We start from the raw sequence: 25,958 nt of genomic DNA, 5'->3' as shown, positions 1-25,958 counted from the left end.
CGGCATGCTTTAAAGGGTCACTCTAAAGTGGATATTTCCGTTTTTGGTTGATACTGAAGTAATAAAATACATGATAGTTTTTTAATTCATACTTCAAAAACTGGTGTGATCTTTTCACTTAAGTTTCTGGTTTTGTACATCTGCTGTGGGCAATATGAGGGGTTCTCCCCCTTTTGGATTTTTTTTCCAAAATCTTTTTATATACATATAAAACATATAACGTATACAACAACAGCTACTCAATGGTAGCCTGTCTCAGCAGGGGTCATCTCAAGAAGAGGTCAATTGCAAGGTATCGCCAATTCTTGCATACAGTAGATGTCGTGACACAGCATAACCATATAGCGAAGTTGACTCAATCTCAAGAGGAGAAACTCCAATAACTTGACCTGTAAATGAAGAGGCACATCAGGAGGGGACCAGAAATAACCCCATCAAGGGGTGGATGTATTCCTATCTAATACCTCTTATCTAATAACTCTTATCCACTTAAGCAGATGTTGCATGGATGGTTCAGCTAGTCATTTAGACCTCTGTCATATTTCCTTGGGCAGCCTCTATTGTATGCAGCCTATAAGGGGTTGATGTATGCTCTATGGACAATTTTGTATTGTACAATACAGTCTCTTAGTGAGACAAGAATTTTAAAGGGAAAGTCCCACATGTCCTCCCTGAAATATCATGCATCCAATGTTGATGAAGCGCTGACAGTTCAGGGGAGGAGACCCTGAGGAGATGTGTGTAGAGGACAGAGGTAGGTTTCTCTGTGGATTCATAGCACACAACCCTTTCCAGATGAGGTTGTAACACTTGTGTTTTGTTGGGATGTAGTTGGCTTTTAAAAGCATGGGATAACTGCAAATACCACAATAGGTATGAAGACGGAACATTAATATGAGACATTAGATGGTCAAACGAGTATATGGAGTTATCGGAGGTTAGATCGGAAATTAATTTAATTTTGTTCTCGGCCCATATCTTGGGTTCAGGCAGTGCATAAAAATGAGGCAGGATGAGCTTGTTCCACAGGGAATCGTGCGGAGAAACAGCAGATCGTGGGTATTTTTCAAGAGCCAGCCCTGTGTTCCAGGCCCAAAGGGTCATGAGCATGGAGTGAGTTAAATCACATGGAGCTTTGGGTCCCCGGAGGAGTAAATATGACAGTGCCTCCACAAAGTGGACCATCGGCATCTCCAGGAGCACTGCGGGGTTTGACGCATCTGGTACCAGCCACCAAATCATTGTGATCAGCTGGGCTGCAATAAAATATTTCGGACAATCTGAAAATGTCAATCTCCCTGCGACTCAGAATGCATAAGGGTGGATAATTTGAATTGAGGCAGGCTCGGGCCCCAAAGGAATGAAGAGAACAGTTTGTTTAGTTGCATAAAAAAGGAATGATGAATCCATTGCAGGGAATTACGAAAACAAATAATTAAATTTGTGGAGTATCTTCATTTTAATGAGATTTCTATGGCCTAAAAGGGATAAAGGGAGGTTCTCCCAGGCTTTCAACTTAGCCTTAACACTTTGAACAACCGGGTTTAAACTTAATGGGATAAAACGTGCAGCGTCTCTCGAGACCATATCATACAATCTTATATACACAATCCTTTACCCACAGTTGATCCAGAGGACGGCAAAAACCCCAGCAAAGCATGATCCAATTTGCTCCAGTGGGGGGAAAAATTGCTTTCTGATCCCCCAAGAGGCAATCGGCTATTCCCTAGACCAACTTTACCTGTAAATGTTAGTATCCAGTTATAGTATGTACTGTAAATTTAGGAAATAATCCAGGCCTTTTTAAAAGCATTTTGTTCTGAAAGCACACTTCCAAAGTTGCTTAAACCTGTAAAAAGTTCTCTCGTTCAGCTCACTTGATTCCTCCATAAATTCTAAACAGCATGGGCAGTGCCAGCTATTGTATTGACAGTTGGAACCTGCATTTGTGAGGATACACAAACTTTGTCTGCATCTGATTTGATGCATATGCATTCAGCTTACATTTTTTCACACAGCAACTTTGGCTGAATTGGCTGAAATTTGGTGTATGGCCAGCTTAACAGACATTTGTTCCTATTATTCATACTAAAGATGTTACTCAGACAAGGATCAAAGTAGTCAGAGGAAATTGGTAATAATCATTTTCAATGTTGGAAATGTTTTTTTAGACCCTAAGATCTACCTTTCTTTTAATGTCCTTTACGGATTTTTCTATGTATTTATTGTTCCCATTTCACCATGGATGAGGCAGTGTTATCCATGCATGCTTTGCTTTAGTTCTCCAGGTGAGTTCTTTCATAAGCAGAGATATATTTCACAAAAAAATAAGCCCATGTGTGGTTAGCTTAACTTTTCAATTCTCCCACTGGTTATCTTTGTACTAAGGATAGCATTGTACACCTAGACCAGTAAGTCATGGCTTGAGCTTCTTCCTTTCTTGGTTTGTGCCACCCATAGTCTTTAAGTGTATTTGGGTTCAAAATAATTTTTTGATTTTGGATAGAGTGATGAGGGGTTAGAACTTCTATCCAGTTTTTATTGATTTTTTTTGTCTTGTTCTGGAGATTCATCCTCTCCAATTATCTTGGTAACCATTTAGGCTTCATGCACATGAGACGCAGATGCAAACTCTGCTGGACACATGTTTTTAAAAGCTGAAACCGGCGTTTAGAAACTGCGATTTAGCTGCGTTTTACCGCGTTTTACCGCGTTTGCGTCTAGAAGCGTTTAGTTAAGCTAACATCATAGACCCGCCCCAGCTCAAAAAACAGTATTATTAACTGTATCAGCAATCTTGTGAGACCAGAGTGAGTAGCAGCAGCTGTGAGAGCTGCAGTGTACTTGTATTTAGCGTGTCACTTGCCACGGCACCTGCCACAAGTTGTGGATTGTCCACTTGCCACTTCACTTGCCACGTCACTTGCCACGTCATCTGCCACAAGTTGTGGATTGTCCAACTGCCACGTCACCTGCCACAAGTTGTGGATTGTCCACTTGCCAAATCACCTGCCACGTCACCTGCCACAAGTTTTGGATTGTCCACTTGCCACGTCACTTGCCATGTCACTTGCCACAAGTTGTGGATTGTCCACTTGCCACGTCACTTGCCACATCACCTGCCACGTCACTTGCCACGAGATGTGGATTGTCCACTTTCCACGTCACCTGCCATGCCACTTGCCACAAGTTGTGGATTGTCCACTTGCCACGTCACCAGCCACATCACCTGCCACAAGTTGTGGATTGTCCACTTGCCACGTGACTTGCCACATCACCTGCCACGTCACTTGCCACAAGTTGTGGATTGTCTACTTGCCACATCACTTGCCACATCACCTGCCACGTCACTTGCCATGTCACCTGCCACAAGTTGTGGATTGTCCACTTGCCACATCACCTGCCACGTCACTTGCCACAAGTTGTGGATTGTCCACTTGCCACGTCACCTGCCACAAGTTTTGGATTGTCCACTTGCCACGTCACTTGCCACGTCACCTGCCACAAGTTGGGGATTGTCCACTTGCCACATCACCTGCCACGTCACTTGCCACATCACCTGCCACAAGTTGTGGATTGTCCACTTGCCACGTCACTTGCCACATCACCTGCCATGTCACTTGCCACAAGATGTGGATTGTCCACTTTCCATGTCACCTGCCATGCCACCTGCCACAAGTTGTGGATTGTCCACTTGCCACGTCACCAGCCACATCACCTGCCACAAGTTGTGGATTTCCACTTGCCACGTGACTTGCGACATCACCTGCCACGTCACTTGCCACGTCACCTGCCACAAGTTGTGGATTGTCCACTTGCCACGTCACCTGCCACGTCACTTGCCACGTCACCTGCCACAAGTTTTGGATTGTCCACTTGCCACGTCAGCTGCCACGTCACTTGCCACAAGATGTGGATTGTCCACATGTCACATCACCTGCCACGTCACTTGCCACATCACCTGCCACGTCACCTGCCACAAGTTGTGGATTGTCCACTTGCCATGTCACTTGCCACATCACCTGCCACGTCACTTGCCACAAGATGTGGATTGTCCACTTTCCACGTCACCTGCCATGCCACCTGCCACAAGTTGTGGATTGTCCACTTGCCACGTCACCAGCCACATCACCTGCCACAAGTTGTGGATTGTCCACTTGCCACAGCACTTTCCACATCACCTGCCACGTCACCTGCCACAAGTTGTGGATTGTCCACTTGCGACGTCACTAGCCACATCACCTGCCATAAGTTGTGGATTGTCCACTTGCCACATCACTTTCCACATCACCTGCCACAAGTTGTGGATTGTCTACTTGCCACGTCACTTGCCACGTCCCCTGCCACGTCACCTGCCACAAGTGGATTGTCCACTTGCCACATCACTTGCCACATCACCTGCCACAAGTTGTGGATTGTCCACTTGCCACGTCACTTGCCACGACACCTGACACAAGTTGTGGATTGTCCACTTGCCACGTCACTTGCCACGTCCCCTGCCACAAGTGGATTGTCCACTTGCCACGTCACTTGCCACGTCCCCTGCCACAAGCGGATTGTCCACTTGCCACATCACTTGCCACGTCACCTGCCACAAGTTATGGATTGTCCACTTGCCACGTCACATGCCAGTCACCTGCCACAAGTTGTGGATTTTCCACTTGCCACGTCACCTGCCAGGTCACTTGCCGCGTCACCTGCCAGGTCACTTGCCACGTCACCTGCCACAAGTTGTGGATTGTCCACTTTCCACGTCACTTGCCACTTCACCTACCACGTCACTTGCCACAAGTTGTGGATTGTCCACTTGCCACATCACTTGCCACCTGCCATGTCACTTGCCACAAGTTGTGAATTGTCCACTTGCCACGTCACTTGCCACCTGCCATGTCACTTGCCACAAGTTGTGGATTGTCCACTTGCAATTGCAATTGTTTAAAATATTTTTCTAATGGTTTTTCATCATTTGCAATCATTTTTGAGATTTTTAATGTAAAAAAAGGTCACCTTTAAAAACGCTTATAAACGAAAACGCGGCAAAACGCGGTAGCGGCGTTTTGCCGCGTTTTGCGTCTGAAACGTGGAAACTTTTGCGTCTGAACCCATTTTTTTGCTTCTGGAAAAACGAGGTTAAACGCAACTGCATAAAAACGGCAAAAAACGAGACTGTGTGCATGGATACATAGGATAACATTGAATGAGTTCAGGAGCAGTTGAAAAAAGTGTCAAACTGCCTCTGAACACGCGTTTAACTGCGTCTCGTGTGCATGAGGCCTAACACTGAAATAGAAGAAAAATCCAAACTTTGAGCTGCTACCAGAACAGGGATGAAGGATAAATCTTCTAGAGGGAATACTTTGTTATGCTGACAGCTGCACCCTCACTTTGGAGAGATGTTCCTCAATCTCATGTCTTGATTACACATTATAATGTATATTTCTGTGAAATGAAATTATAGTGCTCTGCATTGTGCAGAGCATTTTCCTCTGCATTGTGCAGAGCAACATTAGGGAATTATGTCATACTGAACTTCCCTAAAATGCTTCATTAGTAAAAACAGAAGTAATAGAGCAATATCCTTTATAGCAGTTATTATTAGCTGCCTGTCCAGTTTCAGTAAAAAGAAAAACAATATGTATTTATATCCAGTTAAAAAATAAAATTGAATTTAATATCAATAAACTGATTTCCTTGCCATGTAAGACATTGCTTGGTGTGTCGACATGCATACACTCCTTTTAAAGTGCACTGCAACAAAGCACATCATATACCAGTCTATGCATTGTGGTGCATTGCGGTCCATATATGTTGTTTAGTGTGTGGATATGCATTGGGGGCCCATTAGAAATAAATGGGTGCCCAACCAAAACATGCATGATGTGTATAAAAATGTGCATCAACAAGCATTGCAACACACACATCTAGGTATATATGGCACAGTGATCTGACCAATGCAAGCTGACTGATCACTTTGGGGTATGGTATTCTTTAAATTAGATTTTATTTGCTGTCCAGAAACAATGAATGTGTGATATTTATCATGGTATTATATAGGCTTTACTTCAAAATTCCCTATTCTAGCTAGTGAACTCTAAAATTATAGATTCCCATAGTGGTGGTATTTAGGCAAATTGTAAGATTTTTTCTAAATATGGCTGTGACTAATACTTTTCTTGGTTTGTTACGTGGAAAGTACTGCTAGTGCGGCTGTGTATTTAAAACGAAAAAACTCCATAAAAACAATCTGATCTAAAAAATATATATAGGTGCGACTGGTGTATTGTCATAATTTAAGCTCTTTAAAATACTGACAGATGTGTCTAACCTTTGTGCAAAAATGTAATTTTGTCTCTATTTTACTCAGGGATTCTTTGGAAGTGTATATGCTTTCCCTACTGGATTTCCCCTTTTAAAGAATGAAACTGGATCTACCACAAAGCAACAAGTCGGCACAACATTACTGTTCGATACAAGTAACGTCTGAAAATGGAGCCCTCTGTATCATCAATCCACTGTTTTTGCATGAACATGGAGACAATTGGCTTACACATAATTCACAAACCCAAGAAAAGGAGAAAAGAAAGAGTGTACTGTGGAGGATTGAACAAGAGCATGAAGATATTAGAATTGGACCTGCTCTGGAAGGTGAATGAGACCCATGTCTAAAAAATATTGTAATTAGTAATAAAGTGTATCTAAAGCAAAAAACTTTTTTAGGGTTGGATATGGTACAAAAGGGTTAAAGGGTTAAAACCTCTGTTAGCTTTTCGTAGCTGTTTATATCCCCTTTGGGGAAATTCATCCTCTCTGAATGTCCTGGTATCACCAAAAAACAAAATAGTGGGCAAGTCTTCAAATGGAGACACCAGTTCTAGTGATGACCATCTATGGGTTGATTTCCCTTATTTTGGAGATAGGTCCTCTTTTATCGTGTTGTGTCTTTGAGACATGAAGTGAAGATAATTCCCAAAGGAACAGATTTAAAACAAAATACCTGGCAGGGTTTTATAGCCAGTAGTAGAAGTATCATGAGTGCCTGTGGATAGACACTACAAGGCCCAGGCCCAGCCGTACAAGCTAAATATCTGTGAGAGGTTTTTAATATAATCGTCATCATAGAACAGTGATGGCGAACTTTGGCACCCCAGCTGTTTTGAAACTACAATTCCCATGATGCTCTGGCACTCTGCAGTGTAGTGGAGCATCATGGGAAATGTGGTTCCAAAACATCTGGGGTGCCAAGGTTCGCCATCACTGTCATAGAATATAATACAACATGATAAATGTTATTGTATTATTCAGTCATGATCGATTTATAACTCTATTTATACAACACTTTACAAGAAACATTGATATAGCCCTAAACTTGAAAATGAATTATTAGCACAATCAGAACTTTGCTTAGCGTTAATGTTAAACTGTATCTCCTGTGATGTAAGAATAAGTGTTTATTCTCAGTGTTACATTATGTCTGCAGATATACATGACAATGATGTTTGCAGCCCAAACAAGCCACCAGACATTTGTGAAGAATTATGTATGGAGGATCCTAATGTTTTAATTAATTACAATCAACACTTAAAGGATTGCTGCGTGAGTCAAGAAACTGCAGATTCAAAACCCAGTACTCCAAAGCTGCACAGAAAATCTGTAATACGTGTACATACTGAAAAGAGAGTACAAAGCATGATAGAATTAAATAAAACACAAACTTTGGGTAATGATTTCAATTATAGGAACACAACACTAAGGTTGTCAAAGGAAAAGAAATGTGCTCAGTTTCCACACAGAGTATCCTGGATCGAAGAGGAGCATGTTTTAAAAGCCGCTTTGAAGAAAATGAATTCAGACACTTCTCAACGTTCCTCTGACAGTTTCCTTCTCCCTCCTCTACCAGAGTTGGATTCCGTATCCATAAGTAGTGTTGAAGAAGATGGAGAGGGTAACTCCTTAAGGCCAAAGAAACATCAGTCACATGGACTTGGAGATATAGTCAGACATAGTCTACTAGCAGTTAGCACTGCACTAACTGGCCTTATTTCCCCAGAGAAACACCTGGGAAATAGAATAAAACAACTGGCAGAAGACACATCATCCTACCTGGGTGAAACCTTTCAAACATTTATGGTCCAACTACAAAAACGGTCTGTTGTGTATAATTCGTCTACAGAGATGCTACAGGCTATACGTCAACTGCTTACCAATTTGATGAATTATCTGCTGGAGAGCAATGAAACTTTGGAAATTCTGGAACGTCAAGAGATTGAAGAATCCAAAATTGGTATGACATATACACTCTTTACTAGTGTGTTAAAAAAAATTATGAAATTAGTTACCTGAAATAAGTTAATGACATGCCATATAGTAAAACAGCAGAGGGAAAACAACAGTGGACAACTAGCTTCACCTTATCCACTTTCCGATCGCATAATGCTGTTATACAATGGCAATGTGGCCCTCCTGTGCTGGATTGTGTACCTAGTACGCGATCCAGGATTTCTGGCTAGGGGACATGCGCACGTACCGGCTGTGCTGTAATTAGACACACAACAAGCCGATTGGTGGGTTCCGGCCAATGGATGTCTGCAAGCACCTGCTTATCGGTGAGGAGGTCAACAGGACAGAGATCTGCATATGTAAACAATGCAGAGCTCTGTTCTATCAGTGGGGATGTGGGGGTTTTTGTTTCCCTGCAAAGCAGGGAATAAAAACTGTTACATCCCTTAGTAAAAGCGCCTTACAGTAAACAGATGAACACTGGTTAGGCACACATATAACCCTTTGATCGCCCTAGATGCTAACCCCTTCCCTGCCAGTGTCATTATTACAGTGACAGTGCATAATTTTACAGTAATTTTAAAGAGGAAGTAAACCCTGATGAGTTTACTTCCTCTTTCATTCCCTGCAAAGGCAAAGCATAATGGACTACTATGCATCGCATAGTAGTCCATTATGTGTCACTTACCTGACACAGGAGCCAGCGAAGTCACCGCTGTCCCCTGTAGTCCGCCGCATCCATCTTGTTGGTGGCGTCTCGCAGCTCCGCCGCTGTCATTCGGCGAAGCCGCGATGACGTCACTCCCGCTCATGCGCACGGGAGTCGACACGCGCGTCAGCTCCATTCTTGGAAATGCTGCGCTCAGTGCGCCTGCGCGCCGCTGTCTACGGCGCATGCGCCGTAGACAGCGGTGCCCGTTTTCGGGCAAATATATCCTAAACCATATAGGTTAAGGAGATATTTCTTGGACCTACAGGTAAGCCTTAATCTAGGCTTACCTATAGGTCAAAGTGGTTTGTAAGGGTTTACAACCACTTTAATCACTGTATTAGTGTCACTGGTGCCAAAAAAGTGTCAGATTGTCCGCAGTCGCTGATCACCGCCACTACTAGGATAAATAAATAAATAAAAATTCCAGTGTATACAGACCATTGTTTGTAGGCACTATAACGTCTGTCTAAACCAATCAATATACTCTTAGTGGGATATTTTTTACCAAAAAATATGTAGCAGAATACATATTGGCCCAAATTTATGAAGAAATTCGATTTTTGAACTACTTATCGAATATGTTTTATAGCAGAAAGTAAAACATATTGTTTGTTTTTCAAAAATGTTGGTCTTTGTTCGTTCATAGTGCAAAAAATAAAAAACCCAGTAGTGATCAAATACCACCAAAAGAAAGCGCTATTGGTTGAAAAAATTATATTGTTTTTTTTTTTTTGTGTGCAGGGTTGCATGACCGCGCAATTGTCAGTTAAAGTAATGCAGTGCCAACAAGCAAAAATGGCCTGGTCATGAAGGGGGTTAAATCAGTATACAGCCCTAAAATGGAACAGAATTTTAAAGGGATGCTGGTAGACCCTTGTTCTGTGTGCGGTATATGTCTAACATTTGGAGTCTCATTACGAAGTCAGATAATCATCTGCACAATTGTGTTTTTTTTTTTTCAATAAATGTAAGTATGATTTGTAGTGGATATGTATTGAGAGCACTAGGGCTCATCGGAAGCTCATACAGTACATGTTTGCATGTTGTAATATGCAGTGTGTGTGATGATGTCATTTCTTGATGATATCATCATCTACTAGTTACCAAGGTATTTCTTGCATTAAGCTGGAAAAATCAGAAGTACCAGAAGTACACGTTTCAGCTACATTACTAAAAAAAGTGAAGGAAATATAAGGGAAGTAAATATGTAATTGCATGGCTATTTTGTAACATAACAATGACTGGGCTTAAATTTCTACTGTATTTGTTTCAAGTGTCAGAGATTAAAAGGGGATTTTTTTTTAATAAAGGGCTGAATCTTGTCCAAGATTCACTGTGTATTGGTCAACAAATCATTCCTCTGAATGACTTACATGAAGCCAAGTTCACTTGTTCTAAAATACAATAATCTTTAATAGGGATGAGCCGAACACCCCCCCGGTTCGGTTCACACCAGAACCTGAGAACAGACCTAAAATTCGTGTGAACTTTAGAACCCTATTAAAGTCTATCGGACTCGAACGTTCGAAATGAAAAGTGCTAATTTTAAAGGCTAATATGCAAATTTCCTGCAGAAATTACACTTTGTGCAGGGACAATTCTAAGCACAAGAAACATGTGCCCCTTTACAGGCATACTATATACTATAGACACCCCCCAGGTATGAAATTTAAAGGAATATTACACTTTTATTGTTTCACTTTAAGCATTATTAAAATAACTGCTCCCGAAAAAACAGCATTTTTTAAAACTTTTTTTTGCATTGATCAATGTCCCCTTGCATATAAGCCTTAAAAATTTAAATTAGCACTTTAGATTTCTCCCATAGACTTTTACAGGGTGTTCCATGGCTTTTCAAATTTGCCGCAAACACCCCAAATTGTTCGCTGTTCGGCGAACAGGCAATGTTCGAGTCGAACATGTGTTGGACTCAAACTCGAAGCTCATCCCTAGTCTTTAAACTGATTTTTGTTCTTATGGAAAGTCTCTTGGATTCTAAACCCTGGTTCTACATGGAGCCTCCACTTATGCCCATACAGATAGCAAGGCCAACCGTTCCCTGTGTTATATGATTGTAAACCCTCACCTTGTAAAACAACCCATTCAGTTTAAAATAGAAATGAAAGGTAAAACATTTTGTGTATAGATAAAACATTATAAATAAAAAAATTTAAATTTTTCTATAAGTGATCACGTACCCTCTGTTTTCAGCTGCATAAAAGCCAGGGGAGGAGAAACAGCAGTACACTGAACTTCCTAGTGAAAGGCTGTGAGGGGGGGGGGGGGCATGTCAAGACAAGTATGATCATTGGAGGAGAGCATACTGATTTCCCAGCATAGCTATAGAACTGACCACAATGTATTCTCCTGTACAAAGAGTACAGGCAGAATACTTTTTCATACAAGTATATGGTACAGCAGGGACATATCAGAATTATTAAATGTTGGGTTTACATATTCCTTAAGCCACCTCCGTCAGTCAACTGTCAGAATTGTAGTTGGCAATGAAGGCTTTTGCATTTCACAGTTGGGTAATGAGGGGAAAAGCCTAATGTCAGGAGAGGACAGGGCCTAATCTATCTGGAGAGAAGCAAAGACACCATTTACAGCCTGGGGCTAGGCTCCATAAGACTACACAGGATTGTAAAATAGGAACTTCAGCCTTTATGTTACCTAATGGGCTGTACACACAATAGGATTTTCCGCCAAAAAATGTTGGATGTAAGTTGTTGTCGGAAAGTCCGACCATGTGTATGCTCCATAGAACATTTGTTGTACGAATTTCCGGCAACAAATGTTTGAGAGCAGGTTCTCAAATTTTCCGACAAGACTTGTTGTTGGTCATTCCGAGCAAGTGTACACAATTCCGACGCACAAAAGTCCACGCATCCTCGGAATCAAGCAGAAGAGCCGCACTGACTATTGAACTTAATTTTTCTCGGCTCGTCGTACGTGTTGTACGTCACCGCGTTCTTGACGTTCGGAATTTCTGACAACATTTGTGTAACTGTGTGCATGCAATACAAGTTTGAGCCAACATCCAATATCCACGGTTTTGTTGTCGGAAAATCCTATCGTGTGTATATTCTCAGGACCCACTAACAGGCCAGGTTTGCAAGATAACTGAAATAGACAGGTGATATAATTTGCTGCTCAGTGAGGACCAGAGTTGAGAACCACTGCCTTAGACACATTTTTCAACCTTACAGGTTAACTTTAAATTCTGGTTTCAATAACATCAGCTATATCCATTAATCAGAAACCGTTACAAGATTTTTTTGGACGAGAAGACCTGGCTCGCATTCTCCGCTCAAATTCATCCCAAATGTGTTCTATGAGGTTGAGGTCAGGACTCTGTGCATGCCAGTCAAGTTCTTCCACCCTAGACTCACTCATCCATGTCTTTATGGACCTTGGACATTGCTTTGAGCACTGGTGCATGTTGGAACAGGTTTTACAAAGCTGGGAGCATAAAATTGTCCAAAATGTCTTGGCATGCTGACGCCTCAAGATTTCCCTTCACTGAAACTAAGGGGCCAAGCCAAACCCATGAAAAAAAAAACCCACACCATATTCCCCCCTCCACCAAATGAATTGGACCAGTGCACAAAGAAAGGTCCATGAAGACAGTGATGATAGCGAAGACTGCGAGCCAGGCCTTCTCGTCCATATCAGTGCCTGATCTCACAAATGGGCTTCTGGAAGAATGGTCAAACATTCCCATAGACACTCCTAAACCTTGTGGACAGCCTTCGCAGAAGAGTTGAAGCTGCTATAGCTGCAAAGGGTGGGTCAACTCAAAATTGAACCCTACATTCATGTGCGTGGCGTGTAATGGCAGGAGTCCCAAAACTTTTGCTAATATAGTGTGTTTGTATTGACTCACTAAATTAAAAATAGATCCCAAAGTTTACACAGCAGTATATAGTAGACCACAGATACAGTATCTCAGAAAAGTGAGTACACCCCTCACATTTTTGTAAATTTTATTATATCTTTTCATGTGACAGCACTAAAGAAATGACTATTTGCTACAATGTAAAGTAGTGAGTGTACAACTTGTATAAAAGTGTAAATGTGTTGTCCACTCAAAATAACTCAACACACAGCCATTAATGTCTAAACCGCTGGCAACAAAAGTGAGTTCACTCCTAATTGAAAATGTCCAAATTGGGCCCAAAGTGTGAATATTTTGTGTGGCCACCATTATATCCCAGCACTGTCCTAACCCTCTTGGGTATGGAGTTCAACAAAGCTTCACAGTTTGCCACCTTACGCTCTTCCACCTTCCGTTTGAGGATGCCCTACAGATGCTCAACAGGGTTTAGGTCTGGGGACATGCTTGGCCAGTCCATTACCCTCAGCTTCTTTAGCAAGGTATTGGTCATCTTAGAGGTGTGTTTGTGTTGTTACCATGTTGGAATACTGCCCTGCGGCCCAGTCTCCGAAGGGAGGGGATCATGCTCTGCTTAGTTTGTCACCGTACATGTTGGCATTTATGGTTCCCTCAATGAACTGTAGCTCCCCAGTGTTGGCAGCACTCATGCAGCCCCAGACTATGACACCGCTTGACCAACATCATGCTTGACTGTAGGAAAGACACACTTGTATTTGTACTCCCCACCTGGTTGCCGGCACACATGCTTGACACCATCTGAACCAAATAAGTTTATCTTGGTCCCATCAGACCACAGGACATGGTTACAGTAATCCATGTCCTTAGTCTGCTTGTCTTCAGCAAACTGTTTGCTGGCTTTCTTGTGCATCATCTTTAGAAGAGGCTTCCTTCTGGGACGACAGCCATGCAGACCAGTATGATGCAGTGTGCGGCATATGGTCTGAGCACTGAATCTTCTTATAGCCTATGCCATTTTCATGTGGAGCAACAATTCTTTTTTTTTTCAGATCCTCAGTTCTTTGCCATGAGGTGCCATGTTGAACTTCCAGTGACCAGTATGAGAGAGTGAGAGTGATAACACCAAATTTAACACACCTGCTCCCCATTCACACCTGAGACCTTGTAACACTAACGACTCACGTGACACCAGGGAGGAAAAGTGGCTAATTGGACCCAATTTGGACTTTTTCGCTTAGGGGCGTACTCACTTTTGTTGCCAGCGGTTTAGACATGAATGGATTTTGTCATCTGAATGTCCAACCGTGTGTACAAGGCATTATAAAAACTGTACACTCACTACTTTACATTGTAGCAAAGTATAATTTCTTCAATGTTGTCACGTGAAAAGATAGAATAAAATATTTACAAAAATGTCAAGGGGGTTCTCACTTTTGTGAGATACTGTATATGACCCTTTCCAACATGGCATATCGAAAGTACTAGTCAAATGTGGACGTGTTCACCATCAGTCCCACAGTTCTGGAAATTGATGCAAGAGGTGATGGTTTTCATTGTTAAGTGTGTATACAATTGCTGTCTGTCCTGGTTTCTCTTATCAAAACTTTGGTATAGGACGGGGAGACTGTTCTCAGAAATTGCATGCTTTTGTGGTTTACATTGCGAGCTGAAACTTCCGTTCCCACTTTAGTGCTTGCCTTAAAATGTATACTGTGGTTACACATTAAAGTAAAAGAAGAGGTATGCAATTACTATACTTAGGAGATCACACACCTGCCTCACGCCTCTATATAAAATACATTTAACTTTTCTACCTCCAGAATTTCCTATACTCTTTATGATACTAAGGCTACTTTCACACTGGGGCATTTCAGGCGCTGGCAGTAAAGCGGTGCTATATTTAGCAGCGATTTACTGTAGTTTTAGTGGCGCTATTCGGCCGCTAGCAGGGCAGTTTTAACCCCCGCTAGCAGCTGAAAAAGAGTTAAAACCGCCCACAAAGCGCGGCAAAGCAGCGCTTTGCAGGCGGGTTTGCAGCGCTGCCCCATTGTTTTCTATGGGAAGGGGTGCTTTAGGAGTGGTAAATACATCGCTCCAAAGATGCGGCTTGCAGGACTTTTTTGACCGTCCTGCAAGCGAACCGCTCCAGTGTGAAAGCCCTCTGGCTTTCACACTGGAGAGACAGCAGCGGCTGTTTCAGGGTGCTTTGCAGGCGCTATTTTTGGTGTGAAAGGGGCCTAAAGGTAGATGTTCCTTTACTCAAGTCAACTTATACCAGGGTAAAACACACTATAATTTTTATATACAGTGTCAAGCAAACACATACACTGTAAAAATAAAGTTTGGAAATTGCTATATTGTAATTGGAAAAATGGTTTAACCACTCAATGGTAGAAAAAGTATTTGACCCTCACCTTTAAAGTGAAAAGAAGATTACTGGAGTTAAAGTGGTTGTAAACCCTTACAACCAACTTTGACCTACAGGTAAGCCTAGATTAAGGCTTACCTGTAGGTCCAAGAAATATCTCCTAAACTTACACGGTTTAGGAGATATTTGCCGAAAGACAGGCACGCATGCGCCGTAGACAGCGACACGCAGGCGCACTGAGCGCACTGCGGTCAACGGCGATATTCCGCGAGTGGCGGCTCCCGTGTGCATGCGTGGGAGTGACTTCATCGCGGTTTCGCTGGATGACAGCGGCGGAGCAGCGAGACCCACCGAGAAGATGGATGCGCCGGACTACAGGGGACAGCGGTGACTTCGCTGGATCCTGTGTCAGGTGAGTGACACATAATGGACTACTATGCAATGCATAGTAGTCCATTATGCTTTACCTTTGCAGGGAATATAAGAGGAAGTAAACTCATCAGGGTATACTTCCTCTTTAAAGAGGATCTTCACTCTGTAAGAAAAAAAGAAATAAAAGTCAGGCACTGGCATCTTAACTGTGAGCAGTCCAACTGTGACTCCTTGCAGCTTCACATCCAGCTGCCCACTGCACATGTGCGAGCCATGCTGCAGCCCATGAATGGTCCTGCCTGGGACAAGTACCGTATTTATTTAGCAAGTACAAAATCACAGTATATATAAAATAAAATGCAAAGTGGTTGGAGGGAAGCTACAGAATGGCAAATATGTTTTTATTACAAATTATGTGAGCAGACTGCAGTTTCTCTTTAACAAGACCCAGAACGCCTGTATGCTGGGGTCTTCAGAGTGCTGAATCATGACTGCCCCTACCTATCTTCTGCAGATTCTTATTGGCCAGTAAGGAAGCCCAACACAGTGATGAGTCAAGGAATACTACAGGCATATTATTATTAATAGTGTGAGGCAGCAGGAATAATACAAAATGCCTACCCCTCTCTTCATCTCCATAACATAAGGGGAGGCGTTCTGTAGTCCAGCATAGGAGAACTGGGTATGGTTGATAACACTGCTTGTTGGTTTGATAGGGAGGTTAGGAGCTCACTATTTTTCTGGTGGACTTATCAGGTATTGTTTTGTACTTGCATTGTTTAAAAAAAAAAAAAAAAAACAATAGCGCTACATTTCCAGTGAACATGTGAGGATATCTAAGATAATTGCAGTGAGGCTTTAGGAGAGATTTGAGAACTTCTACTTAGGCAATAAATTAATCTAATTCTGAAATATGGTATGTTTTATAGAAATAAAAAGCTGGAGTTCTTATTGAAGGGCTACTATAAAAATGAATATATTTTAAGATTAAAGCAGAAATGCAGCCAAAAATATCAAGATAAAAATAAATAGCCTATTTGTAGATTAAAACTGAAATCTGTAAAAAAAATAAAAAAATAAAATTCCAAATGGCCCTCCTCCATTCCATATTGTGCTAGTATGCTCTGCATGCTAGAAAATTCTGATGGACTGTTTAGGGATGCCCTCCAGCAGTGATTGGGTGCTTCAGTTTTCTCCTGGGCTTTCTTCCGGGTTCACACTGTTTTGCCTATTGAATAGCTGGGCTGCAATGATGTCATTCCCGTGCATGCATACAGGAGTCACTTCATCATGGCACAGAATGGGTACCGTATATGAAGTCTGAGCTGCACATATTACTGCTAACAGGCAGGGGGAAGCCTGTCAGCATTTTTTTACATTTTTATTTTAATACCACTTTAAATAAAACCAGCTTTATCTGCAGTATTCACCTTCACTGCAGGGATTTCCCTGGATTGGACTTTTTCTGCCACTAAAAGGCCTCAGTCTGATGACCAGCATCCTTACACTCACTCTGTCCAAATCCAGGTTGTTCCAGCTCTGCCCCAGCCTGTGACTGGATAGTGAAAGGAGAAGCAGCAGAATGATGAACTCATCTCTCTGTCACTCTGCTGTTTCCTCCTATCAGCATCCTTGTTAGCACATAAACCGATTGGCTCCTTGTGCTGCTTCTTCTTATACGAGGACAAATTCAGGTACTTACACTGCTTGCATTAAAAAAATATATATATTTGAATGCTGTATTAATGATTACAGAACTGCATTCATTTATGTCTTTTATATCTGCCTAGAGTTCTGATTTAACAAAACTGAGGCTGTAGCAGTATCCAAAAGTCCTTTTTTTAAACAAAATTCTATCTGTGTAGTAATACATGCTTATTTACTTTCCATTTAGCCTCTGTTATTGAATCCTCTCTGTACAAGTGTGTGCTAAAACCCCTCCAAAGCACAATTTATTCTCAACTTCTGGAGATGCACAACAGAGATGGCTCTATGGAGATGTTGCTGGAAAATCAGAAGAGGATGAAGACATTGAGCCTTAGTGAGCAGCAGCCAAGAGCAGGAATTCCTGGACTTGCCGTCATGGAAAAGATCAAGCAGAAACTGGCACTCATGCACAAAGCCTATTCCCCAGAAAAGAAAATACGCCACTTGCTGAAAGTCTGCAAACATATTTATGAATCAATGGAAGCATCCAGTGGGAAGAAAGGTAGGTTAGATGACATATGGTTGTATGGTGTTTCATTCTATTTTAGATATATCGATAGATCAGTTGTCTGCAGAAGCTTGGTGGTACCCTAAGGCTGGCCATACATGCTTCAAATCTCAGCCGGTTCAGCAGGAACCAGATTCAAACCATTAATGGGCAAGCTGAATGTACCAAGTCGATCGATCGATCAACTTGGATACAACCAGCCTGCTGGATTCTCTTACGACTATCGCTACCAGCTAGCGGCTGAGGACCCTGTCTTCTCCTGGTGGGGTCGGCTTCCCCCATCTGCCCTTCACCGGGAGAAGACGATTGCTTATTCCCCTCTCAGCACTGTCTGTGTTGATTGGGTAATCCTATGAATTTCTTTTCTGCGACCCGTGGTTGCAGGAAAGAAATTTGCACCATGTATGGCCTTAAGCATAGCAATCTTTATTTAGTCCATCCAAAATCACGTGATATGCATCTAAAGGTACCTTGATTGTTTATGAACTAGATAGGTGTTCATTGTTCAATGATCTGGGGGAGTCCCAGTGTGGAACCTCTATTTTGTATGAAAAGAGTAAAGTATATGAGGTTCCAAATGAAGTGAGTGTTTATGGGGAAGCTGCCTTTGACAAGGAAAGAGGCCGTATGGCAGACACAAAATATACTGAGGCATTTACATCCTTTAATTGGCCAATAATGTAGAAAGCCTCAAGGAAAAGCTGAGTTAATCAGACTAAGAACATTTGGGGCTGGCCAGGTAAATTTTTGTTCCTTCATCTCCCAGACTGCTCCATTATAGCTTAAAGTGTCACTAAACCCACTTCATAAAAAATTATCATTGTATACTGTATTGCGTGCTGTTCATACTCACTCAGGCACTATGAGATTTATTTTCTTTATTCTGCAAAAAAACAAAAAAAAACTAGTTGCTCTCTATCTCCATCTTCTTTTCATGTCCCAAATTCAGCTAGGAATTTTGCAGCTGTGGTGGCAACTCTGCACATGCTCAGTTTTCAATGAGTTTCTATGCTGAGTATTTCCTCTCTATCACATCTGAGCAGCCCATGTGACTATAGAGACACATGTGGGTGTATACACAGTGGTAAATGACAGCCCACTCCATCCCTCCTCCTCCATGCCCACTAATAACCAGCTAAACACAATGGGGCGGGATATTACATTTAGATTAATGGTGACTTCACCTCCCTCTTATTCTAAGACACAGGTTGGAGGGACGTGACAAAGCCTGTGATTGGTAGAAATCCACCCACACCAAGTTATTTCAACAAAATAATAAATACTTTATTTCAAATATATATTTTTATGCCATTTTCAAACAGTGTATTGATATTATTTATTTCTTTTTACTGTGCATGCCAAAGGCTGTTTTTATTTAATTTTTTACATGTGACCAGTAGCAGAGGACTAGACGCTCCTCCTGCTTATGTTTCTCTACAGACAGGCTGGGAAAGATCTGGGTCATGTGACAGCTGTATATTACATAGGAAAATTGTACTTACATTTTTTTTTTTTATTAAAAGAGTGCCATTATTCACATACCTAAATAGAAGAGACAATGTAAATTAAATAGTGTTTAGTATCACTTTAAATTAATTTAACTAGTTAGAATATTGACAATCGTGTTTCATTTTTTTCTCCCAGAGGCTTTTGGTGCAGATGACTTCTTACCAGTTCTGATTCACGTGCTGCTGGGATGTGACCTTACTTCTCTTCAGGTGGATGTGGAGTATATGATGGAACTTTTGGATCCTTTACAGCTCCAAGGAGAAGGTGAGACACATTCTATTTCAGTTGATTGTCAAGAGATCACACACACATTAGCTTCTTTTTCTTTTCTTTTTTGGTTTTTCTTTTTGGTTTCCCTGCATAAATTCAAGTATGAATCCAGCCTTTTTTTCACTAAAGTTAAGAGAGATTTACCTTCAATAGTAATTGAGGGAGGTAGAGTGGGTAAACGTTATAACTTTTGTTGGGTTTTGAATGCTTTTGGTGCCCACATTGTGGTGCTTTCCCCAAATGAATAATAGGGTAACCATCATAGGCAGTATTTCAAACTAAAACAAAAATGACTGGACTGGCATTCAATTATAAAGTTAATTTAGGTATTGAATAGACACTTCTTGAAGAAATGGAAATCGTTCACGTTAAAGTGGGTGTAAACTCTGTTACACCACTTGTACCTGCAGGCAGGCCCGGACTGGGACAAAAAATAGGCCCGGGCATTTTGGATTGAGCAGCCCATGATATGTTGACCGGCCCCCTTCCCTACTCTCCACCCTGACAAATCCCCTGAGAGAGGGGAGGGGGAAACCCAGCAGAGGTGTGGGGGGGGGGGGGGGTGAGGTGGGACCAGGAAAGAGCATGGGGGGATGGAGAGCACAGGGAAGAACCTTGAGAACATGGGGTGGGGCGAGAGCACAGGGAGGAAGAGAAGAGCACAAGGGGGAGCGGAGAGCATGGGGGGAGGGGGCAGCAGAGAGCATAAGGGAAGGTGGAGAGCACAGCAAGGGTAATGGAGAGCACAGGGAGGGCGGTGGAGAGCATGGGGGGGAGGTGGAGAGCACAGGGAGGCTGGTGGAGAGCACAGGGAGGGTGGTGGAGAACACAGGGAGGGCGGTGGAGAGCATGGGGAGGTGGAGCGCACTGGGGGGGTGGCAGAGGGCATGGGGGAGGTAGAGCGCACTGGGGGGGGTGGCAGAGGGCATGGGGGAGGTGGAGCGCACTGGGGGGTGGCAGAGAGCATGGGGAAGGTGGAGAGCACAGGGAGGGTGGCGGAGAGCATGGGCGGATGGAGCACACTGAGGGGGTGGCAGAGGGCATGGCGGAGGTGGAGCACACTGGGGGGTGGCAGAGGGCATGGCAGAGGTGGAGCGCACTGGGGGGGGGGGTGGCAGAGAGCATGGGGAAAGTGGAGTGCACTGGGGGGTGGCAGAGGGCATGGCGGAGGTGGAGTGCACTGGGGGGTGGCAGAGAGCATGGGGAGGTGGAGCGCACTGGGGGGGTGGCAGAAAGCATGGGGGAGGTGAAGCACACTGGAGGGGTGGCAGAGGGCATGACGGAGGTGGAGCGAACTGGGGGGGTGGCAGAGGGCATGGCGGAGGTGGAGCGCACTGGAGAGGTGGCAGAGAGCATGGGGGAGGTGGAGCGTACTGGAGGGGTGGCAGAGAGCATGGGGGAGGTGGAGCGCACTGGGGGGGTGGCAAAGGGCATGGCGGAGGTGGAGCGCACTGGAGGGGTGGCAGAGGGCATGACGGAGGCGGAGCGCACTGGGGGGGTGGCAGAGGGCATGGTGGAGGTGGAGCGCACTGGTGGGGGTGGCAGAGAGCATGGGGGAAGTGGAGTGCACTGGGGTGTGGCAGAGAGCATGAGGAGGCAAAGAGTATGGGTGGTGTAGAGAGCCGGGGGGGGGGGGCGGGGGGCAGCAGAAATAAGCAAGATCTGAGGAGCGGTGGGGAGCGGCTGCATATAGAACAATCATTCGCTCCACCCCCTCTATGTTTACATCTCCCCGGCGCCGATGAGCTGAGTTTAACTGGCAGCTCGGCGGCCACGGAGAGGCTGCATGAGCGGCGCAGGCTCAAAGAGCCTTGTGCCCCGCATGTGCTTACAGCATGGCGGTCCACCAGGCAATTGCCCGGTTTGCCCTATGGCCAATCCGGGCCTGCCTGCCTATAATAAGGCTTACCTGTAGGTATTGTGAATATCCCCTAAACTTGCACAGTTTAGGAGATATTCAGCGTGCATGCAGGCAATGACATCTTAATCACATGCACTCTGAAGGTCCGGCTTACAGTGCCAGACCTTCAGAGCCCGTGACGGAAATGACAACTCCCATGCACATGTGCAAGGGTGACATCATCGCACCCCTGGCCACTCATGTAGCAATTATGTGGTATTTATCGGAAAATAAAATGTGTCAGTAAATATCACAAAAAAAAACTTCTTAAAGCGGGAGTCCGCCGGGAGTTCCGCCGTTTTTTTTTTTTTAAAAAGCCAGCAGCTACAAATACTGCAGCTGCTGACTTTTAAAATAAGGACACTTACCCGCCCAGCGCGCCCGCGATGTCGGCACCCGAAGCCGATCTCTCGATCGTCTCTCGGGTGCTGCCGCCGCCATCTTGGGTATGGGAATCAGGAAGTGGAGCCTTTCGGCTTCATTTCCCAGTTCCCTACTGCGCATGCGCGAGTCGCGCTGCGCAATAAGGACGGTCCCGCTGCCTCTGGGATCCGTGTGTTTCCCAGCAGGCAGCGGGGGACTTTCGGAAAGGGGCGTAATCTACGCCCCTTTCCGCAGATAGCTATGCCGGAAGTGGGTGCAGATACCTGTACTGTACAGGTACCCTCACCCCCCTCCCCCCTGAAAGGTGCCAATTGTGGCGCCGGAGGGGGGGAGGATTCCAATGAGCGGAAGGTCCACTTTAGGGTGGACCTCCGCTTTAAGTCCAATTCACAAACGGACCAGAGAGTAAAAAAGCATGCGATATTTACCACCAGGGTTTTGCTGGTGGTATCACATGCGGTATTTGTATATAAAAGCTGTTTTTTGACAAATAGTTGCTAAGGAGCAGGTCAGGGAATCCAGCTGCCGCGTCCTTAACAGGCCACAAACCCAAAAGGAACACAGCATTATGTTGGTATAGCCTGCTTAGAACCCCAGTGTTACTGACTGGTTCCATTTAAATACATAGCTGTAAAGCATTATTTTCATAACTATGTGTCTGATTGCCCAAAGCTCCATAGCTTTCACATAGTGAAAGTGTCCGACCCTACCCAGCAACCTCTGATCCCCGATACATTCCTATTGGCCCATTTCTGTGATGGGCTGTCTAACTGGCCAAGAGGAATTTATGGGAGGGGGGCAGACAGGTTTTTACACTATCAGGAAGTGCTGGAGCTTGGGTTCATCAGAAAAGCTTGGCATTCGGGCATAACTAAGGCACGGAAGCCTGTAGGTGGCTGCAATTTATACCTGTAATTTTAGTAGATTTATTTATATTAAATTGATAAAGGTGGCTCATGCATATTGAGCTTATGTTAACAATGAACTCAGCAACACAAATTTCTCTGTTTATCTTTTTGCACGCCATTCTAAGTCTCATATTTTATTTTCAGGGGGCTATTATCTGACTACTTTATTTGGAGCTTTATATCACATAAGCACCTTCAATACTGTATCAAGACAGCTCAGCCTGGAGGCCCAGAATTCTATCCGCCAATGGCAACGTAGACGGACTATTCACCATAAACAATTGAATAACAAAATGTCAGAAAAATATGCATCTCTGCTGGCCTCAGATGGAGAATAGCCTGGAATTTGCTTTTACATTGTACAGTAGCAAAAAAGAATATATGTACTATTATTGTGTGGTCAGGTTTCCTTTAAAAAAAAAATACTTCTTGTATATTTAGGATTTAAAAATAGGCTGTATGAGGCTGTATGTTTGTCGCTTATGGGCTAAAAAAAAAAAAAAAGCTCAAGTAGATCTTTGCAGAAATGAATACTCTTCACTTCTACACAACTATAAAATGTCCCCTGTATTTGTTTATTAGAATGGGCAATAAATGCCAAGCGTTGCATGCCAACAGGTACCATTTTTCATTGTTTGGCTCTGATTCAGCAGAGAATCTGTTCATAGATCCCCTGTTGATCAGAACTGATGCCGCCCTTGTGAAAGGGCCCTAACAGCTTATGCCGCGTACACACGAGCGGACTTTTCAACATCCAAAGTCCGACGGACTGAGTCCGTCAGACTATTCGATCGTGTGTGGGCTGCAACGGACTTTTGATTCACCAAAGTCTGACGGACTTTAGAATATGGAACATGCTTCAAATTTTCCCGACGGAACTCCGCCGGACCCGGTCCCCTTCGAAAAATCCGCTCGTGTGTATGCTATTCCGACGGACTAAAACCGACGCTAGGGCAGCTATTGGCTACTGGCTATGAACTTCCTTATTCGAATCCAGTCGTACGTCATCACGTTCGAATCCGTCGGAGTTTAGTGTGATTGTGTGTGGCCAAGTCCGCTTCGCCGAAAAGTCCGTCAGAACTCCGTCGGAACTCCGTCAGAACTCCGACGGAACTCCTTCGGAAGTCTGTCGGACATAAGTCCTCTCATGTGTACGCGGCATTAGAAGCACCCGCTGTGTGTTTACATTAGAAGGCTGGCAGGCTGCCAAGATTCTGGTGCAATAACAGGTAAAGAGCTAAAATTTGAGTGTCTCTGTTGTGAACTTTGCAGATACATTTCCCCACAATGTCTACAGCTACAGAGGTGAATAAGGGTTTGTGTTAGGGCTCATTCACACCAGAAAGCTGCACTGAACTCATGGCCACTGGTGTGTCCTGGGAAGAACAGTGCTGATTCTGTCGCATCACATTATTGACATTTTTTTCCAAAAATTTTTTACCACATTATTGAAATGTCACCTTACATATAAGTGGGGTGGTGGAGCCTGTACAGGGCTTTTAGTATAAAAGTTCATATGTACTTTAAAGTATAACTATGGAAAAAAAAAAATCACATATTATATGCAGTCTTTTATTAGCATTTTAGCAGCACTTTTTACTTTTTTTTTTTTTAAATCCCTCTTGTAACATCATTTTATTACCTATTGATCTTGCCAGAAGATTTTTTTTCTCACTTTCTGTAACAGGGTGTCAATGCTGTTCATTCTACAATGAAATCATACGGCAATGTTGTCATCCTGTAGACGGGGTAGTCTTGTAGTTTTAAATACATTTTAGGTAAAAGACAAACAAATTAAAGCCTAAATCCAAAGCAAGGGGATGAATTACAGGAGAAAATGTCTAAGGACAGTGATGGCAAACCTTGGCACCCCAGTTTTGAAACTACATTTCCCATGATGGTCAACTACACTGCAAGTGCATGAGCATCATGGGAAATGTAGTTCCAAAACATCTGGGGTGCCAAGGTTTGCCATCACTGTCTTAGGGAGTTATTCCTTGACCATGGTTCCCTAATGTTGTAAGACGTTAGCGATTATGCCCAGAGAACTATGTCTTCATTTTTGGCCTTCCAATGTAATGTATACAATGTATGTATATAAGGTTTATAAAGTTAACCCTCATGTTTTTTCACCTTAATGCATCCTATGTATTAAGGTGAAAAAACATCTGTAGCGCAGCAGCTCCCCAGCCACCCCGTTTTACTCACCTGAGTCCGTTCGTTCCCTCGACGGAGACGCACTCTACCTCTCTGCCCATTGTCTTGGCTCTTGATTGGATAGATTGATAGCAGTGCAGCCATTGGCTTCTGCCAATCAAATCCAATGACTTGGGCACGGGAGGGCAGGGCGGAGTGCTGCATTCTATGTGAATTTACACAGAAGCAGGACTTGGGAGCGCGCCCACATGGGTGTCCACCTTAGGAGAGCCTTTTCCAACATGGGCACTCAATGTGGGGAGGAGCCACCAGCACCTCTGCGGGGCCCCAGAAGCCAAGGTTCGGGGCCACTCTGTGCAAAACGAACTGCACAGTGGAGGTAAGTATGCTTGTTATTTTAAAAAAACAAAAAACAAGGGTTTACAAGGTGTTATATATTGTAAATAAATTCAATTTATCAGCTTTATAGACTAATATCTATGTCAAATAATTATTTTAATATTTTATTTTTTATTCATTTTCATTTTAATATTTATATTTTTTATATCAGTATGTGTTTGTATCTGCTGTAAAAAATATCCTGTACTTAAAAAAATAAAATGGCTTCCCAGTATTTCAAGTATTCTGTATTACTTAAACAGAACATTGTTTTAGCTTGTTTTCTTACATTAGTTAGAATCACTATCAAAAGTTATTATAACTACTATAATACATTGTAAAAATCCGCCCCCTGCAGGCTCCGCTGTTTGACATTTCTTATATAGGTAAGGAACAGGGCCAGCCAGCATGCACCAGTCTGTGACATCACAAGGGAGTGGGACCACCAGGTGACATAGCCAGGTTGCCCTTCCCCTTAGATATATAAGAAATGTCAGAGAGCAGAGCCTGCGGTAGGCAACCAGTCTTCATCGATGGCGGGAGACTTTTTTTTGGATGCAGGGGTGGCTTGATTGACATCGGATTTACACCGGGGGGGGCAAAGAATTGTCAAAACCCCATCTCTGTGTTTTTATTACTTTTTTACATTTTT

The 25,958-nt window shown here is 43.3% G+C and overlaps 1 protein-coding gene across 3 annotated transcripts in view; it reads left to right on the top strand.

Moving 5' to 3' along the window:
* LOC143982712 (ras and Rab interactor 3-like) overlaps positions 1-25,541 on the top strand; it is a 76,278-nt gene extending 50,737 nt beyond the window's left edge. For all 3 annotated transcript variants that reach the window (XM_077481668.1, XM_077481666.1, XM_077481667.1), the window contains exons 2-6: positions 6,365-6,645; positions 7,478-8,281; positions 17,480-17,794; positions 19,445-19,573; positions 22,916-25,541. In XM_077481668.1, coding sequence (XP_077337794.1) covers positions 6,417-6,645; positions 7,478-8,281; positions 17,480-17,794; positions 19,445-19,573; positions 22,916-23,109 — 1,671 coding nt within the window. In that variant the 5' untranslated portion in view covers positions 6,365-6,416 and the 3' untranslated portion in view covers positions 23,110-25,541. The remainder of the gene's footprint in view (positions 1-6,364; positions 6,646-7,477; positions 8,282-17,479; positions 17,795-19,444; positions 19,574-22,915) is intronic.
* Positions 25,542-25,958: the final 417 nt, after the last annotated feature.

The sequence above is a fragment of the Lithobates pipiens genome, unplaced genomic scaffold (assembly GCF_037356315.1).
Source record: "Lithobates pipiens isolate NorthernLeopardFrog02 unplaced genomic scaffold, aLitPip1_a1.2 Scaffold_16, whole genome shotgun sequence".
NCBI lineage: Eukaryota > Metazoa > Chordata > Amphibia > Anura > Ranidae > Lithobates > Lithobates pipiens.
The sequence above is the reverse complement of the archived record's forward strand: the minus strand, read 5'-3'. Positions and strand labels throughout refer to the sequence as shown.